Genomic DNA, 20123 nt, shown 5'->3' with positions numbered 1-20123 from the left:
ACAACATGAATTGGCGTCCCAGAGATAGAAATGCCATTAAATGGGGGTCCGTAGCCCTAATGCATGTCAAACTGGGGGTCCTTAAAATGTATATTTTCAAATGGGGGTCCGCGGGCTAATAAGTGTCCATTTGGGGGTCCTTGACATGAAAACGTTTGAGAACCACTGCTGTAACACACACACACACACACACACACGTTTCTCACACTTAAATGTCTAAGCCCTCAGCTAAATCCTGGGGATTTTTATTTCTATTAACTCTTTCACTTCCAGGAATTCATTCATTCATCCGTCTTACCTTCCCCTTGCCAGCGAAAGCGGCGATTTTACTGTACCTTTTGAAAAATCATGGAATATTGGCTCGTTGCACGGTAGTGGTGGGGAAAAGGTTCATTTTAGTGAGCGAGCGATTTCGTTCACGGCAATGATCGTTCTCGTTCAGTAGCGCTGTTTTCTAGCGTTCAAAATGTACTTGAGTAAAAGTACAAAAGTATTGGCATCAAAGTATACTTAAAGTACCAAAAGTAAAAGTACTAACATATTTGAAAATGACCGATCTACAAGCTCGCGACGCGTTGTGAGCTTGTAGATCTGCTATTTTCAAATAGCCTAGGTATAAAATGGCTAAAGTGGTTAATGTGTGTAAAACACCATCGCGGGAGCGGGGTTTTTTTTACGTCGCGCGTCAACGTAACCGTTTCAGAAAGTGAACGAGCTCTTTCACGCCAAATGAACTAGTTCTTTTAAAAAAATCAATCGTGAACGATCACTATTGCACGGACGGGGGTCCGGTAGTGTCGTGGGGAGTGGGGGAAAAAAAAAGCCAGCACAAAACCTTTGATCTGATTAATTTCTTCTGATAAGTGGTTTTATTTGTTAATAACATTCTTGTCTATTTGTGTGTGTCTGTCCCGTTGTGCGTTCCTCCCAGGGTACTAGCGTCAGTCCAGCGACAGATGGTCCTGGCCGACTTTGGCCCTGAATTCTACGGGAAGCTGCAGGGTTACTGCCTGAACCTCCTTTATCTCCCTCAGGCACTGAAGTGGAAGTAGGTTTATTATTATTATGAATGTCTCCGCCAGGCCGAAAGGCATGGCGAGAGAGTATGTTTTTGCACCCTGTCCGTCTGTGTGTCCTGTCCGTCCGCGAGCGGCTAATCTGCAGCACTGTTGGCCCGGTCGCTGCGAAACTGTGCACACACACTCCCTCGATGCCAATTCCAAAAATGTTCACATGGGCCACCAGGAGGCTGATTTTTGCAACACCTATTATTTTTTTTATATTACTCCTACAGATTTTATCCAAACGTCATGCAAATCAATACACAGTTGCCTACGGTTGGCTTCCAAAGTTTGCAGGATTGGTCCGTTATGAACAAAATGCCTCAAATCATCAACGCAGCTTGCCATTTCCGTGACATTTCATACGCACATTCCCGCTTTAGGCCGAGGAAGAAATGCCACCCTTTTCACATTGTTATTATTGGTAGTATTATTCATTATGTCAGTGTACACTAGAGCAGTGGTTGTCAAACGTTTCGTGTCAAGAGACAACACACTTATAAAGGTAGACGCCTCCTCCGTCTCTGGGGCGTCGCTATCTGCGGGCGCCATGTTCGGGAAGACACGCTGCCACTCAAAGTGACTACTGGCCAATCACAGCGCGTCTTTTCCGGCGCTTGTCAGAATCTAGTTGTATAAAAATAAACTAAAGTACTGTGCTTACTGCCATTTGAAAATGGCAGATCTACAAGCTCACAATGTGTCGCGAGATCTGCTATTTTCAAAAGATTTTTATACATTTGAAAACTTGTGAAATGGGACATTCTGCATAATGAGTGATTTTGGTACTTCAACCCATTTAGACCTGGAACGCATCTGTGTCACTTTAGATTTCTTTGGCTATTCAAAAATAGCAGATATACAAGCTCAAAGCGCGGCACCGAGTGCCGCGCTATGAGCTTGTAGATCTGCTATTTTTGAAAAAAATGTTTTTGATTTTTTTTTCAAAAAACTGTTAGGATTTAGAAAACATTTTAAAGAATGGCCTCAGGTCTTAAAGGGTTAAGTATATTTTGATACCAGTACTACTTGTATTTCTACATTGCAGTGTTGATACTTTTACTGTGTGTGCTTGCTGTAGGTTGAACCTGCGTTCTTGGAACGACATGCTCCTTGTGTCTGTGCTGAGGGGGCAGAATGTGTCGGGGGTCTACAAGGCCACAAAAGGCAAGAAAGACACCCTGGTGGAGCAGTTGCCTGTGATCCTTCTGCGAGTGCAGCACCTGCAGAACCAGCACAGGTATATACACTAATAATACCTGCAGAACCAGCACAGGTATATACACTAATAATACCTGCAGAACCAGCACAGGTATATACACTAATAATACCTGCAGAACCAGCACAGGTATATACACTAATAATGCCTGCAGAACCAGCACAGGTATTATATGCTAAGGCCACGTTTACATGGCAATAATCAGAACAGAAAAACGACAAAATGCTGCTGCGTTGTCACTTTTTATTTTGCATTTACACAGAGACGCAATATTATTTCACTTTTTTTTTCAAGATCTTTTTGAAAATAGCAGACCTACAAGCTCTCAAAGCGTCGCAACGCTTGTAGATCGGCTATTTTCAAATAGCCAATGTACTGTAGTGCTCATGTAGCCTAGTCTCTTCTTTTGGGCTTGTTTTCATAGAACCGGCTGCTTATTTCTCTCACAGGATCTGGCAATAGTGGTTCTACGGCTCTGCCTACATGAAACATAACGTCACCCGTTTTGCGGATTCCCATGTATTGCACGTTTAGATGGAGCCGCGAGGCTGCACGTTCTCAAAGATTTCCACCCTGGAAGGTGGTTTCACTTAGTTGCGGATTCAAGCCCCGCAAACACTGTTACGCTTTTACTCTGGCAGTTAAAGAGATAATGGGTTAATCTGTGTAACAGTTGTATGTTCTCAGGTGTGATGTTAATGCTGAATGCCTGTGTAACGGTTGTTGTATGTGTGTGTTCTCAGGTTCCGGGAGTTGTGTCGCTACCTGCGGGTCGTGTTGTGTTCTGGACCCCAGGAACAGCAAACAAGGTTTTACACATCTCATTTAAAGCCATTTTATCTGAGTACAGAGGGTAATGGGGGGCCTAGGGCGGGGGTGGGCAACTTTGATGATGGAGAGGGCCACTCTCCATCAACACATTGGGTTTTGGCACCCAATGTGTTAAGTGGGCGCCGCCTCGCGAACGTCCGATGTTTACTGGTGCCTAGATTCCGCGAGAGTTTGATGCTGGGACAGAGAAAGGTCGATAAAGTCGATTTTCTCCTGATTTGTCTTTCTGAAAAAAGCCATTTTAGTATGAAAATCTTGGGAAGATTGTGTGGCTTGTGGCGACCGGGTCCAATATTTAGTTCAGTGATCATGGGGCTAAAGCAGAGGTCTTCAACAGGGGATCCGGGACCCCTAGGTGGTCCTCAGAGTTACTACAGGGGGTCCGCCAAATCTTTGTGTGATTTTTACATTAACCACTTCAACCAAGCATCTCTATTCTGAGGGGAACTTTAGACAAAAATAGCAGATCTACAAGCACACAACGCCTCGCGCTGCGAGGCGTTGTGCGAGGCGTTTTCGGCAAAGTCGTTTAGTATAGGGGGGAAAAAGAGCAGGTTAAGTACAGAGTGAAAGGTCAGGTATACTAAGTAATGTTTAAGTGCATGGTTAAATGTCTGGAAATACACATTAACATGAATCCAACATGACATTGCTGTGAAACAAGTCTATGAAGCTGCCTATGAAATCTATGAAAAAAGTATTTTATACAATATATAATGGGGCGGGGGTCCCTGCTTTATCTCACTCTCAGCCAAGGGGTCCTTGGCCTGAAAACGTTGAAGACCCCTGGGCTAAAGAATGGTTCAGAAGCTGTGCTCACGTTCACTCCATTTTCTTTTTTTGTCTTTGTTGTCGTGCAGACTCCTGGAAGTGACGGACCTCCTCCCGCTGTACCTGTGCTGGACCGGTGACTTGGGGGAGGCCATGAACCAGTTCTTTGTGTCTTCGCGGAAATGCCCCACCTTCCGCCTCTCGCCCTTCTACTTCCAGCTGTACCTCCACATCCTGGAGACGGGCACGGCGCCCGTGCTGACCGCCGCGCTGCCCACACAGGCCACGCTGGCCGCCGCCAAGTGGGAGAGGATCACAGGTCAGACTCTTAAAAACGTTTTAAGATTTCTTTGGCTATTCAAAAATGGCAGATATACAAGCTCATAACTGTGCTATGAGCTTGTGTATCTGCCATTTTATTTTGATCATACACTTTTGCAAATCTGTGTGTGTGTGTGTGTGTGTGTGTAGTATAAACCATTGGTTCTCAAAGTGGGGTCCGGGGACCCCCAGGGGTACTTGAGGGGGTTCCAGGGGGTCCCCAGCTAAATGATGGATAGGAACCAAATGGACCCTTATGGGTCTAACTCTGAGAGTGTCCAAATGGACCCTAGCGGGTCCATTTGGTTCCATTTGTACACACAGTTAAATTGACATAGATTTTACAATATAAATTGCAGTCCAAGTGATAGAAATGCCATTAAATTGGGGTCTGTAGCCTCTAATGCATGTCAAACTGGGGGTCCGTGGCCAAATGCATATCTAAAAATGTTGTCTAAATCCTAACCGTATGTTGCTATATCAGTGGTGCTCCTACTTTTCCATGTCAAGGACTCCCAAAATGTATATGTATTTGGCCTTGGCACCCCCATCTCAAAATATGTTGTTCCAGGGACCCCCAGAAGCACAGATAGGAGTTAAGAGTGTTCCCCATATTAGTGGCGACTCGGGGGAAGAATTAGATCAGTGGAGCTCCCTTTGTAAAATATTCTTTGCCAGGGACCCCCATACAAGATTAGTAGTGTTAAAATGTTTCAAGAATACTATTTTTTTTTTTTTTTTATTGGTGGCAAATAACAGATCTACAAGCTCACAACAACATGCATGTCTATGAGTTTGTAGATCTGTTATTTTCATTTCGATCCTTATATGAACTAAAGTTTGCGGGGGACCCCCTAGAAGCCCCTCAAGGACCCCCATGGATTAAAGTTGTCAGTCGCCACGACTGATGTCAGCCATTTGGATTCCATAAAAATCCAGCATGTATTCTATGGAAGCATGTGGCACAGCGAAGATAGCCGATCTACAAGCATTGTAGGCTATTTACGGTTATTATATTAAGATTAGAGCATTTAAAGTGGTCAAACCAGCCATATGTTCAGAAGCATCTTCCATAAAATCTTAATAGTCTGGGATTATTTCATTTAAAAGCAAAGTGAGCTTGTAGATCTGCTATTTTTGAATAACCTAAAGAAATCTAAAAACGACAGATAGAGATGCGTTCCCGGTTTGAATGGGTTAAGGGTGAACTACTCCTTTAAATGTTCCCGCACTGACCTACATGACTCTTCCCTATAGGTGCAGTGCCACGGCTGCACACCCGCTTGGTGGGGTTTGCCCTCAGAGTGATGAAGATTCAAAAGGACATCTACAATGATGTGAGTCTATTAATAATAACATATCAAATGTGTATATAGCACAGGGGTGATGCAACTTTGATGATGGAGAGGGCCACTATATTTCCACACTCACTCCAGAGGGCCACATTGCATATAATCTGAGTTCCCAGACGTTTTCGCCAGCTCTCGCATACAAACGGGAGGGGCGAGGAAACTTCTGGGCCAGAGCCCTGGTATTTGTGTACGGGATGTAACTTACGCTCAGAATCTTGAGTGGACACGCCTCTTACCGGTCTGAGAGCTGTGCAACTCGTCTAAACAGTCAGACGAGAGGCAAACAGCTGTACACAACAACGGCGGCCGCAATTTCTCAAGGAGAAATTGCTTCTCGTCGCTCCTATTTAAATGCAACACCCACTGCATGTGGATCCTGCCCCCTTTTCTTCATTGGCTATTGATTTGAATCGGAACGCAGTGGCCGCGCCCCTGCTGTCCAGGCTCTGAGGCGAAGTCTCCCAGACTACATTGCATATACTGTCTTGCCTGTATTTTTATTTTTTCGCCATTCTATATCACACAAAAGTAGCAAAAATAGCCGATCTACAAGCTCAAAACGCGTCGCGCTGCGACGCGTTTTGAGCTTGTATATCGGCTATTTTTGAATTGGATTCCATAATTTGTATTGGCTATTTTTTTTTGTTGGAATCCTGAAAAGTGACATTTTTATTTCATTTCAAATGCATTTAGTTACTTATGTTAACTTTATGAACTTAAATACAAATACATTGGACATAAAAAAGACAGTTAGCAGGGGAAAGCCGCATTGAAGCCTGTGAGGGGGCTCCTCTGAAAGTAATGGGGAATGCATTCCACAGGGTTGGGGCAGCATTTGATTGATGTACTTTATTTAGTAAGACATGAGAACAACAGTACATGGAAGTACAAATTCACAATACAAGGTCTAAACTAAACTGGAAGACTCATTAAGCACTGAGCTTGTTTAAGATGAGATCCCCATGCACACAAATCATGATGACATATAAGAGACAGACAGATATACACACTACTATACAGAACGTCATACAATCAGCTTACAGGTTACTGGTATGAAGAGTGAAAAATGTGTACAAGAGAGGAAAAATGCGGGGGGGTGGGGAGGGGGTAAGTTAAGACTTTGACGGGGGCCATTTTCAAATTGCAGCCTCCTGAAGGTGTATCTTAACTCATTCACTGCCTAGAACGACTAAAACAACTTTTGTCCCATAAGCCATGCCTGCCTAGAACGACTAAAACGACTTTAAAAAAACAAATATATATATATATATATGTATATATATATATATATATATTTATTTTTTGGACCAAGGAGATATGATTTATCGAAGATCTAGACTCCCATCCACTTCCTTGTTAACTTAAAACTTAAAAATTCTGTATCTCGGCTCCTGAGTACTTTTTTTTTTTCAATGAAAAATCTCTGGCAGTGAGCAAACGCGGCCAGAAATAATTCAGGCAGTGAATGAGTTAAGGTGTAGCAAAAAAAACACCTAAATGAACAGCTGATGAAATTGAGTAAGATGGCTTACACTAGTTTCAATATGTCTGAAATAATGTCATATTTGGCCTAATGATGATCGCACATATCAATGTACTATTTAGGCATTTAGTAGACTCTTAATCCAGAGCGATTTACAGTAAGCAAGGCAAACATGATGTAATGCATCAATCCTTTAATTTGCATAATTACATTTTGTATAAAACATGTTTACCAAAAGGTAAGGAGATTTTTCATAACTGTCATACAAGTATTTCCCATGATGAATGGCATTGTTGCTACAAGGTGTGTGTGACCTTGCTGCTAATGTGTTTTTTTTTTTTGTATCTTCCAGTCTGCCTGTTGGGAGGCTCTTCTCAGCATGGTCAACACGACATGTGCCCCCCTGGAGCAACCCAGCCATCAATATCTACAGGTAGATCCATCTTAACACATAATGACCTGAGGTGATTCTTAAAAAAAATCTAAATCTCAACAGTTTTTTAAAAAATCTGGAAAATATTTTTTCAAGATTTTTGAATAGCCCAAAGAAATCTTAAAATGAGACGCAGATGCGTCCCCGGTCTTAATGGGTTAACACATAATGACCTGAGGCTCATTCTACGAAGGTATCTAAATCCTAACAGTTTTCTGAAGAAAAATAAAATACTGGTATGTTGCTAAATCAGTGGCGTCAAGGACCTCCAAAACGATATGTATTTGCCAGCAGAACCCCCCCCCATTTCAAAATATTTTGTTCCAGGGACCCCCAGAAGCAAAGATTTGAGTTTAAAATGTTTGCTTTGAAAATGTATATATACACAATTTGAAAAAAATGGCAGATCTGCAAGCTCATAGCACGGCATGAAGTGACGCACTGTGAGCTTGTATATCTGCTATTTTTTTTTAAATCAAACGCTAAAATGACACTGATGCGTTCCCGGTTTTAATGGGTTAAGACGAGAACACTTTTCTCATTATTGTCTCCGCCAGGCCAAAAGGCATGGCGAGAGAGTATGTTTTGCCCCCCGTCCGTCCGTCCGTGTGTCCGTCCGTCTGTCTTCGACCAGCTAATCTCCGCCACCGTTCACCCGGTCGCTGTGAAACTGCACACACACACTCCCTGGATGCCACAGCAGAACCTCTGCCCCACATTTTTCAGTTCAACCTGTCATAGCGCCACCATGAGGCAGACTTTTGCTAAACAAATGTTTTGATATTACTCCTACAGATTTTGTCCAAAAAACGCGCAAATTGGTACACAGTATCTCCATAGCCATGTGATCAACACGGATCTGTTTGATTTTCCATATGCCATCCTGATTGGCTAAAATTGGCTTCCAAAGTTTACAGGATTGGTTAATTTCGAACAAAATGCCTCAAATCATGAACACAGCATGCCATTTTTAGCGGTGCCAACCGCTCTACGTTTGACTCTGTCTGCGTGTCCGTTTGTTTGAGCACGGGCCGTTTGTTTGAGCACGGGATGAGCACGGCAAAGAAGCAAACAGCTATAACTTCAGTTTGCAGCATGCCACCAAGTCCAAATTTGGTATGTGGACTTAGACCACCAATAGGGACGAGCATGAATTGATGACGTTATCAAAGAGGGGTCCAGGGACCCCCAGCGCCCGTATGAGCACGGGATGAGCACGGAATTTTAAACAGCTATAACTCCAGTTTGCAGCATGCCACCAAGTCCACATTTGGTATGTGGACTTAGACCACCAATAGGGACCAGCATGAATTGCTGAAGCCCCGCCCCCTCTGTCTTCCCATTGGCTGGCCTTCAAACAGCCATAACTCAAGTTCGCAGCATGCTATGGAGTACAAATTTTGTACATGGACTAAAGCCAGCAATAGGGACTAACTGTCATTACTTAAGCCCCGCCCCCTCTGTCTGCCCATTGGCTGGGCTTTAAACAGCCATCATTCAGTTTGCAGCATGCTATCAAGTACAAATTTGGTAAGTGGACTCAGACCACCAATAGGGACGAACTGAAATGAGTTAAGGCCCGCCCCAAAGGCACCGCTTCCTTCACACACGGTGTGATTTTTGTGAAAATTTCCCATTGAATGCAGTGTCCGATTGCCGTGCAAGGCCTAAGAAGAAATGGCACCCTTTTCACATTGGCCTATTATAGCGCCACCAGGAGGCCACAATAATCTACCTGACCTGGGGGAGACTTGTGCTCTGAGGAGCACTTTTTCTAGTTTTGTCGTTAATTGGTTGTTTACACCAGTTGTTTTTCAAGTCAAGGACCCCCAAATTGGTTGTTTACAGCAGTTTTTCAAGTCAAGGACCCCCAAATTGATATGCATTTGGCTGCGGACCCCCCGTCTGAAAAGGTTTTGTGCCAGGGACCCCCAGAAGAGAAGATTTATGATTTCAACTGATGTATAAGGAAAAAAAAAATATATGAAGACCTTGCTTCTCGATGATAAGTGTCTTATTGGTTCTGAATAAGTTTTGATACATCTTCGATTAATTGCCCAGTCCCACATCAAATAATACATAATTATGTATACTAACTTATTATAATATATAAGTATATATTGTATAAACGTTATTTTTCTCCCATCCCGGGTGTTTAGGATGCGAGGACGATAGCCAGGAAGGAATTGAACAGGGCAACGCACATGGACAACATCTGCTTCCCATCGGCCCTGGTCCAGGTACTGAAATTGCAGCTCAACGAAAGCCAGTGGTGTAAAGTAACTAAGTACATTTACTCAAGTACTGTACTCAAGTACAATTTCGAGGTACTTTTACTTTAATGGAGTATTTCCAATTGTCTATACTTTTACTTCTACTGCACTACATCTCGGAGGCAAATATCTTACTTTTACTCCACTACAATTATTTTGAACTTTAGTTACTTTGTAGATATGAATTATTACATAATAAAGCATAGGTTTACCACGTCAACCCTATTTTTTACATAGGCCATTTGAAAATAGCCGATCTACAAGCTCACAACGCGTTGCGACCTTGTAGATCTGCTATTTTCAAACATTTTAGTACTTTTACTTTTGGTACTAAGTACATTTTGATACCAATACTTTTGTACTATTAAAAGAAAACCACCTAAGTGGAAAAAGCGGCACTCCAAAATAAAAATTGCAAGACAGTGGCTCAGATGTGGTTTCTCATTTTATTGAGATGTGAACGCTCGTTCACATCTTGATTTATTTACATAGCTGAGCACCCACTGCCTAAACAAAGAAGGCATCCAGAGGAAGCGCACCGGTTTTCCTTTCTCACTTTTGTACTATTACTCAAGTCATTTTTTAATTCGGGGCTTTCGGTTCTAACGGCGTACTTCTTCATTGCAGTAATGATATTTTTACTTAAGTAAAACATTTGTGTACTTTTTCCACCACTGACGAAAGCTAATTCCTAGTGTTATGACGGAGGACAATTTCACGATAAATTAAAATCTCCACGATGCAATTGTGTGTATTAGGGATAGGATGATAATCGTTATCGTTTATCGTGATAAAAAAAAACAAAGTGTTTGTGTTTACAGGAGTATCCACGCCAGGGCTTCCTGCTGTTGATGACCGAAGCTCTGGCTATGCGTATCGCCAGCGGCTCACTAGAGCCAGCAATCCCTGTAGTCAACACCTTCAAGGTACCTCACTGCAGTGGACCTCAGCCCTAAAATGATCACATTTGAACTGGGGGCCTCTCCAAAATATTTGAACTGGGCACCCCGCCCAAAAAAATCACATTTGAACCCCAAAATAATCATATTTGAACCCCAAAATAATCATATTTGAACCCCAAAATAATCATATTTGAACTGGGGACTCAACCAAACTGGGGACTCCCCCAAAACTGAGGACCCCCCCCCAATAATATTTGAACCGGGGACTCTCCCAAAACTGGGGACCCTCCCAAAATCATATTTGAACTGGGGACTCCCCGAAAATAATAATATTTGAACTGGGGACCCCGTCAAAATAATAGTCATTGAACTGGGGTCCCTTCCAAATATTATTATTTTTGGGGGGGTTCCTAGTTGAAATATTATTTGAACACCACGGTTTGTTTTCCTTCTGTGTGTGTGTGTGTGTGTGTGTGTGTGTGTGTGTGTGTGTGTGTGTGTGTGTGTGAGAACGTGAACGAACGGGTGAGGTGACGACTTTATAAACTTATAAATGTGGAAAAATGCAGGGTTTATGAAATCATGCAAGCCCTGCATATTTTGCACGGAAATATGCAACTTTTATTGCGGTGATTATATTTATACACCCCTTTAAAAAAAATGTTACCCCTGCGTAATCTGTGCCATTTCGCTGATTATGTGATAATGATAATTTATGACAGTCTTGTATCAAGCTAAAGTACTTAACCTGGCAATACATATCAATTTGGCCCTGGTTGTCTCTCCCACCCTTGCAGGAGAACGAGTGGGCCTTCCAGTGGCTTTGTGAGAGCCTGATGTCCTACTCCCCTGACATCTACCTCTCCTTCATGAAGGGGCTCCTCCAGGAGCTGCAGAAGAGCACCCCCCCAACCCCTGCAGGTGCGTCTTCATTTTGGCCATAGATGGAAGCAGCATGGCCCCCGGGAAAGCATCTGTCATTTTATAGATTTATTTGGGCTGTTCAAAAAATAGCAGATATAGAAGCGCTATGAGATTGTAGATAAGTGTGTGTGTATATATATTTTTTTTAAAGCGAATATTTGTAACTCAAATCTTTGCTTCTGGGCATTCTACAAATGTCTTCTAAATCCTAAACTTTTTTTTTTTTTATCTCAAAATATAATATTGTTCCAGGGACCTCCCCAGAAGCAAAGAATTGAGTTACAAAACGTTCGCTTTAAAAAATAGCTTGCTGCTTATCAGAAATGGTAATTCTAAAATGGAGTGAAGGTATTTTAAAATATGTTTTCGTGCACGGAAACGACGAACGGATGACTGCTTCCGTTCTCGGATTTTGGGATGTGTAGTTCCAGATAGTGGTGTGGGGAATCGCGATTCTCATGTTGGACGATTCAGAATCGATTCTCATTTTCCAATCTTTAAAAAAAAAAAAATCCATTATTTTTCCAGTATTTTTGTATAATGAAATAATTGAGAAGTGGCGAGTTCTGGGCTGAATGGGGGGGGGGAACGTTTTTTAATCGAGAATCGTTTGTTTCGGAAAAAACTGAATCGTGACCCCAAGAATCGAATCGTGAGATGGCAGACGATTCCCAGCCCTAGTTCCAGACGATATATAGCATTCGGAGATTGTGGAATAGTGTCTGGCCTCGTGAGACTACTTGGAGAGAACAGAGCATTGTTTAATGTCTTTGACAATGTTTTTATTTCTTTCTCTCAAATTATACAGTATCACATGACGCGACAAACACTGTATGTGTTTGCGGCAAGATCTGCAAAAATCACCAAGGGCTGCGGACCCACCAGCGCTGGACTGGATGTGCAGGTGGGAAAATTAAATCAATTCTTGGCGGCGGCGTGATGTGGAGTCCGGGGACCCCCTGGGGTCCATGGGAGGGTACCAGGGGGTCCCAGCCAAATTGGTTAATATATATAGCGTCACAATCATCTCAACTTCTTTATACAATCTTCTCAACAACCATACATTTATATGTTGACTATTCAAAAATGGCAGATCTACAAGCTTGCAGCTCATCAATTGGTTAACTCCAATTGCTGGGGGTCCCTGGAACAAAATAGTTTGGCTGGAGATGGGCGTCCGCGGCCAAATGCATATCATTTTGTGAGGACCTTGACATGGAAAAGTTGAAGCGCCACTGTTATAGCAACCTACTGTTAGGATTTAGAGAACATTTTTGGATATGTATTTGGCTGCGGACCCTCAAAATATTTTGTTCCAGGGACCCCCCCAGATGCAAAGATTTCAGTTAAAAATGTTTGCTTTAAAAAAAAGTGTGTGTGTATATATATATATTTTAAAAAATCAAGATTTTCATTCGCACATGGTAGTGTATTACTGTACCGGTATATACAATTCATATCAGAGGATAATAATTCATTTAATCTAATACACCATGAGCGAAAAAGAGCAGGAAGAATACATTTTTATTAATACCTGCCCCGTATTCAGTTTTAAAAATGTATAGTTGATGATCGGCACATACAACCAGTACATGCACTAAAATGCGAATTTAAATAAAACCAAAACCCAGAACTAAACAAGCAACAATTAAACATGTATAGAAAACAAAAAAGAGATGACTCCAAAGTCAAATCCTTTCCTATTCGTCGTCTTCATACTGTCTAGTTCTTTTATTTTTATAACATGTTTTTACATTGATAGATATTTGTACAACCCATTCAGGGACGTGCACAGATAGACTCTAGGTGGTGCTAGAGCACCTGCCCTTTTCCCTCTTGACCAGAAGTGCCCTTTTGAAAAAAGGGCACAGCAGGGGTCTTCAACAGGGGGTCCGGGACCCCTAGGGGGTCCTCAGAGTTACTACAGGGGGTCCGCCAAATCTTTATGTGATATGATTTTTCTTTGTACCATAACCACTCGAAACCTAGCATCCCTTTTCTGAGGAGAACTTTAGCCAAAAATAGCCGATCTACAAGCCCACAACGCCTCGCGCTGCGAGGCGTTGTGGGCTTGTAGATCGGCTATTTTTGACAAAGAGGTATAGGTGTAGAGGGAAAAAAGAGCAGACCAAGTAAACAAAAAAAAGTAAAATTTACTTGAGCACCTGCCCCTCAAAATGTCTGTGCACGCCACTGAACCCATTGATTCATGCTGTAACTGTACTTCTTTTCCTTTTGTAGCCGCCGGCGGCACAGCTCAGGCCGACGCTGCGAACGCCTCGCCCCAGTGGCTCCTGTAAGTCCCTCAGCTTGTCACACCATTAATTCATTTATCTGTCTGCTTTTCATTGAGTTTTCCAACAACGTTCTCATTCATCCCGTCTTCCTAATATGCGAGCCAACCTACAGAACATTGATGAAACTAATTTAACCCGTTAAAACCGGGAACGCCTCTGTGTAACCACTTTAACCATTATTTTGTACTTTGGCTATTCAAGAATAGCAGATATACAAGCTCATAGTGCGGCACTGAGTGTCGCGCTATGAGCTTGTAGATCTGCTATTTTTTGAAAAATCATGAAAATCTTTGAATATATATTTTAAAGCCTCAAAGCTTTACTTCTGGGGGCTCCCAGGAACAAAATATTTTGAGATGGGGTTCCGTGGCCATAGCTCATAGCGCGGCACTCTGTGCCGTGCTATGAGCTTGTATATCTGCTATTTTTGAATAGCCAAAGAAATCTAAAGTGACACAGATGCGTTCCAGGTCTTAAAGGGTTAAGGGATATTTCACTTTCAAACATGTTTGCTCAAGTTTTTTTGAGCACCCCAAAAAGTTTTATAGTTTGCTTTATTCAGTATTTAGATATTTGATATTAATTTTATCAGACGCGCCCCCTTCCTAAACAAAGCCATTGTAACTTCAAACTCCATTTCAACCATGTTAGATTCATTGAAAACACCCGTCCTTGGTTCCGGTGACTGATCTTGTCATTCTAATGCGTGGGGGTGGGGGTTTCTTTTTTCATTAATATTTTATAATGTTTTTGGAAATCTTTTTTTGTTTAATGGGGGGAAAAAAGTAATTGGAAAAACATGGCCCCCTCACGTATTAGAAGGACGATATCAGTCGCCAGAACCTAGGGTGGTGTTTTTAATGATTCTATCATGGTTAAAATGTAGTTTGTAGTGGGGCCGTGCTCACAAAAGCCTGAGTAGACATTAAAATGACCCCAAACATGTTTGAAAGTTAAATAAAATATAATAACCGTGATGTGATGTTGTTCCCTTAGGCCTCATCCTCTGAGTTACTTTTACCCGTCACTGTCTGTCAACATAACCATGAAACACTGGTAAGTGAGTGTATCCCATTATAGTCCGGCAAGTGGTAAATGTGTTTTATTTTATTGGTCCAAAATATTGTCTATATACATGCATCCATGAAACCACCTGCTGAACAGCTGTCAGCATTGGGCTTTTCTTTTTAGAGGGGGTTATATTACATAACATTAGTCATTTAGAAGACGCTTTTATCCAAAGCGACTTACAATAAGTGCATTCAACATAGGTAGGGAACGAAACTACTAATCACCAGAAGTCTTAAGTGCATTCTCTTCTAAAACAAGCAACTAGGAGTATACCTAGCGCTAAAGTAAAAGTGCAATATATCAGCTACCTACTTTCATAAACAGATGAGACAAAATGGCAAAGCTAAGACAAATAAGTGTATCGAGATCCAATAAAACAATACAATAATAAAACAAGAGTTCGTACAACTAGTTAACAACAAGTACGCAAGACAAAGAGGTAGGATAGTGTTTCCTGAAGAGGTGGGTTTCCAGCCCGCGGCGAAAGATGGGCAGTGATATGTGACCTTACCTCTCCAGTGCTGTCTGCAGTCATCTTTGGTTCTCCATGCATCTGGCTAGTTCGCCACTATTTTAACCCATTAAGACCGGGACCGCATCAGTGTCATTTTAAGATTTCCGTGGCTATTCAAAAATATCAGATATGAGCTTGTAGATTTGCTATTTTTGAAAAATTGTGAAAATCTGTGCGACTCTTATCTAAAAATATATGTTTTTTTAAAAACGTTTGTAAAATATTTTGTTCCAGGGATTCTACTTATTCTACGTATTAAAATATCAGCAAGATGGATTTTTGGAGGTACAGCACAGCTATCATTCCCATGTATTCTAATAAAGTTACCTGATTCTGAAAAATGCTCAAAGGTCAGCAGTTGGTAATTTAAGGCATGGAAAGACCTGAAACCACCCTTTAAAAAAAGAGTATACCCCCCATTCGGTCCTGTTGGGCTTTAATTGGCCAATTAATGGTTATTTTATTAACCATTTTATGCTAATTGCTCAACACTCAACTCTTAGAAACGAAGTTTCTATGCCTATAGATTACTGGAAATGTGTTGGACCCAGAAATGTTGTTTTCTATTCACTTATTATTGAAATGTAGTCTATTTCTGTAATGTAGTCTATTTCTGTAATGCAGAGTTATGGTCACATATACCCCCCTATATAGAAATAATTGCCCAATGCTGGTCAGCAGGTGGTTTCATGAATGTATGTAGGCTATATAGACAACATTTTTGACCAATAAATAAAACAAACTATAGACCACATTTCCCACCTCGGCGGCTGCCGGACTATTAAACATCACTGCTACCTGGTGTGCACGGTGTATCCCGTTAATTGGGTGGTGGATGTGTGTATCAAAAAACGGAGGCAACCAACCCTGATTGCATTACTGTTATGTCTATCATTATTAGCCATATGTCCATTACAAGTACGGTATGTGTGCTGAAATAAATGGTGTCTGTTGTTTTGTCCATAGATGGCTGCTTGATTCCTTTGCCCCTGGAAGCGTCGGTCCCTGATGGTACAGTGAGACACTTCACCCAGCCTGTTCACGGTGGCCTCACATAGAAAAGCCTCACCCACCATAGTACCTCCCAGTCTCCTGTGGAATATTGGACTGGGGTGCAAGTGGGAGAGAGAGAGCTCTGGGGCAGAAATGAAGAAATTAGCGGGACCTACAAGCTCGCGAGTTTGCATCGATCCCATTTTCAACCGCATCTTTCATAATAATCGGACCTCACTGGCGCTCATTATACGATGGCGGCGTTACTGTCTCCTCGCTCTGGTGTCTCGGAGGTGGGCTGTGGACGGCTCAGAAACGCTGCCTACCAGTGACGTCGTCGTCGTCGGTGGTTTATTTGAAACGAGGTTCCATTACAGCTTGGAATCCACGCCTATGATGTCATTGTGGTGGTGTTTCTGAACTGTCCACGGCCCGCCTCTGAGACGCGGGAGCGAGTAGATGGAAATTGTGCCAGCTTTAATCAACGGTAATGAGCACTAATATATTTGAAGGTGAGTTGTATGAAGATGGGGTTGAAAATGGTTGAAGTGAAGGTTGAATATTTTTGCACTTTTAAAAGGCTGTATTTTCTTGTTTTTCTACAAAGTTGTTTTGTCATTTACTGTACTTGTTAGATTGTTTGTTGTTGGTGAATACATAATGTTGTTTAATAAAATGTTTAAATAAATCGCCTTTTGAGCACAATTTCATGGGCAGCTTTATAGACTTGTTTCACAACACTATCATGTTGGATTCATGTTGATGTGTATTTCCAGACATTTAACCATGCACTTAAACAATACTTAGTAAACCTGACCTTTCACTCTGTACTTTCTGTACTCTCACTCTTTTTTACCCCCTATACCAAACCACTTAGGAAAATAGCAGATCTACAAGCGCACAACGCCTCGCAGCGCGAGGCTTTGTGTGCCGTCTCCTCAGTGCTGTCTCCTCAGAATAGGGATGCTTGGTTGAAGTGTAATGTAAAAATCACATAAAGATCGGCGGACCCCCTGTAGTAACTCTGAGCACCCCCTGTTGAAGACCTCTGCTGTAGTAGTTTGTGGTAAATTAAGCCTCTTAAGCAGTTCGTTAGGCAGCAAAAAAATGTCACTTAAAATAAATGTATCCTGCAATTATTGTGCTTTGATAAACTGTTAGGCTACATCTGAGATGAAGATGAACACTGCCTAAAAGGGAAGTTGAGGTGAAAACCGCTATAATGTGGCATTTCCGCTCCCTTCACACATAGAGTATGGAAGCGAATATATGTAATAACTACTGTTATTACTACTTACACCCTCCACTACTTTGTTGTACATCAAATGGGGAAAATAGCCAATCTACAAGCTGAAAATGTTTCCCTATTTTACACCGAATATTCATCAATTCTGAGTGACCTGCCCAGAGTAGAGATACTGTGTGGTTAAAGAACACATGCTTATCTGTATAAAGTGCAAGGTTATGAGTGATCACAAACAGAAAAATATAAAATCTTTAACATTTCAAAATGTTGTTAAAATCACAGTTTAACATCTATTTCTTTGCATTAGCCACAGTGGTAAAAATATATCTACTTCTCTTGGTCAAAAACAATTCGTTTTACATGTTATATTGTGTTTTATTAACAAAAGTTAAGCACCATTTATTGACATCTTGCACACAGGGCCAGTTTAAATCGTCATCTTAACTTTTTTTGTCTTAATTTTCAATATTTCACAAAGGAGATGCAAACAAGACATGACTCAGTCATGTATACCAGCTTGTTATATGTTTTCTCTGATTTGTCTCGCAGAATCTGGCAACACTGTTAGTGGCTCCCCATTGATTGATTGATTGATTGATTGATGTACTTTATTTAGTAAGACATGAGAACAACAGTACATGGAAGTACAAATTCACAATACAAGGTCTACTAAACTGGAAGACTCATAAAAGCACTGAGCTTGTTTCAAATGAGTTCCCCATGCACACAAATCATGATGACATATAAGAGACAGACAGATATACACAACTACTATAGAATGTCATACAATCAGTTTACAGGTTACTGGTATGAAGAGTGAGAAATATGTACAAAAGGAGAAGGAGAGAGGGGGGGGGGGTAGGTTAGGTTAGGACTTAGACGGGCCATTTTCCAATTGCAGCCTCCTGAAGGTGTATCTTTAGGGCTGTTTTGAAAGAGAGTAGGGTTTTACACTCCTTTACTCCTGTTGGTAGGGCGTTCCACATTTTTGATGAATAGCATGAGAACGAGTTACTTCCCTTTGTTGAGCCAAAAAAGGGTTGGACAAGGTTTGTGGAGCTGCCTCTGGTATTGTGATCATGGACATCATTAACATTTTGGAAGTATTTTGACAAATACAGGGGGATCCCAATGTTGTGATATATCTTGAAGACCAGGCCCATAGCAAGTTGCTGTACTCTGTCCGCAACCCTAAGCCATCCAATCCTATCAAAATGATCAGGGGTTAGATGGGTTTTGTAGTTGAGGCCAAGAAGTAGCCTTACAAGTTTGTTTTGGGATGTTTGGAGCCTTGTTTTTAAGGCCTTGGAGGTGTTGTGATACCATGAAGTACATGCATAATCGTAATGACCTTGTATGAGGGCCACTGCAAGAGTCTTCAGAGTCTTCTTACTGACTTTACGATCAATACTCCGCAAATAGCGTGTTTTTTTGTGGACCGTTTTGATCGTTTTTTCAGCATTTTTGTCACCAGAGAGGTCAGCCTCCAAGATAGAGCCCAAGTAGGTAATTTCGTTTTTTCTTTTGATGATATCATCACCCGCTTTGATCGTGAAGCTCTCTGCCATTGGCTTAGACCTGTTGCTTATTTCTCTCGTAGAATCTGGCAACACTGCAAGAGAGGCGAGAGGCATGTCTAGTACCATAGCTTGGGAGTTCAGAGTATGGGAAAGTATCCCCATTGGCTTAAAGGGCAGCCAATGATGAAAAATGTGTCGAATGCAAATCTGTAATGTGTCTAATGATGACTAGTAGGTCTGTCTCTTCTTAGACCAGCTTTGCAAGCTGGTAAAAACAGCAGAGGGTGCTGTTCTTTCCTTTATTTTTTCTATGGGTTCCCAGATTGGTTTTCACTTGGTCCATGCTGAGCCAAATCAAAATGAAACAATACTGAGCTATCAAGACCAGTGGTTCTTTTTCAAGTCAAGGACCCCCAACATTATGTGTATTTGGCCGCGACCCCCCCCCCCCCGCCCCCCTGTAAAGGATTAGTGCCAGGGACCCCCAGAAGAGAAGATTTATGTAAATTAAGAATGATTGAAAATTGTCAATGTTTCAAATATTAAAAAAAAATAGCAGGTGTACTCTCGTAGCTTGTAGATCTGCTATTTTTGAATAGCCAACATGAATGGATAAAGTGGTTAAAATGAATGTGACGCTACATTAACAACTTTTGCTGGGGACCCTCTGGTCTATTGTAAATGTAAAGGAAGGTCTTCATGCTTCTGTCTTCTCCTTATTACCTCTAGTCGCCCCACCTCATGCTCCCTGGACCCGGTCCCATCCCCTCTGCTGCAGTCCTCTGCACCTGAACTCCTTCCCTTCTTAACCCACCTTATTAACACCTCTCTGACGTCTGGCTACTTTCCCTCTGCTTTCAAGACTGCCAGAGTCACCCCCCTCCTGAAGAAACCGACACTTGACCCCTCTGA

General features: G+C 41.8%; 1 protein-coding gene across 2 annotated transcripts in view; it reads left to right on the top strand.

Moving 5' to 3' along the window:
- The window catches only part of LOC311060722 (uncharacterized protein), a 26734-nt gene extending 9601 nt beyond the window's left edge, over window positions 1-17133 (top strand). The window contains exons 9-21 of one of the 2 annotated variants that reach the window (XM_084079023.1): window positions 932-1048; window positions 2143-2301; window positions 3024-3089; window positions 3972-4201; window positions 5461-5540; window positions 7391-7471; window positions 9631-9711; window positions 10566-10670; window positions 11444-11567; window positions 12379-12474; window positions 13812-13866; window positions 14864-14923; window positions 16419-17133. In XM_084079023.1, the coding sequence (XP_083935149.1) occupies window positions 932-1048; window positions 2143-2301; window positions 3024-3089; window positions 3972-4201; window positions 5461-5540; window positions 7391-7471; window positions 9631-9711; window positions 10566-10670; window positions 11444-11567; window positions 12379-12474; window positions 13812-13866; window positions 14864-14923; window position 16419 (1255 nt within the window). In that variant the 3' untranslated portion in view covers window positions 16420-17133. The remainder of the gene's footprint in view (window positions 1-931; window positions 1049-2142; window positions 2302-3023; window positions 3090-3971; window positions 4202-5460; window positions 5541-7390; window positions 7472-9630; window positions 9712-10565; window positions 10671-11443; window positions 11568-12378; window positions 12475-13811; window positions 13867-14863; window positions 14924-16418) is intronic. The other variant, XM_084079024.1, reaches the window with a different exon arrangement.
- The last annotated feature ends 2990 nt before the right edge of the window (window positions 17134-20123 follow it).

The sequence above is a fragment of the Gymnoscopelus microlampas genome, assembly GCF_963454915.1.
Source record: "Gymnoscopelus microlampas genome assembly, chromosome: 2".
Lineage (NCBI taxonomy): Eukaryota > Metazoa > Chordata > Actinopteri > Myctophiformes > Myctophidae > Gymnoscopelus > Gymnoscopelus microlampas.
This window is presented reverse-complemented; position numbering and strand designations above follow the sequence as displayed.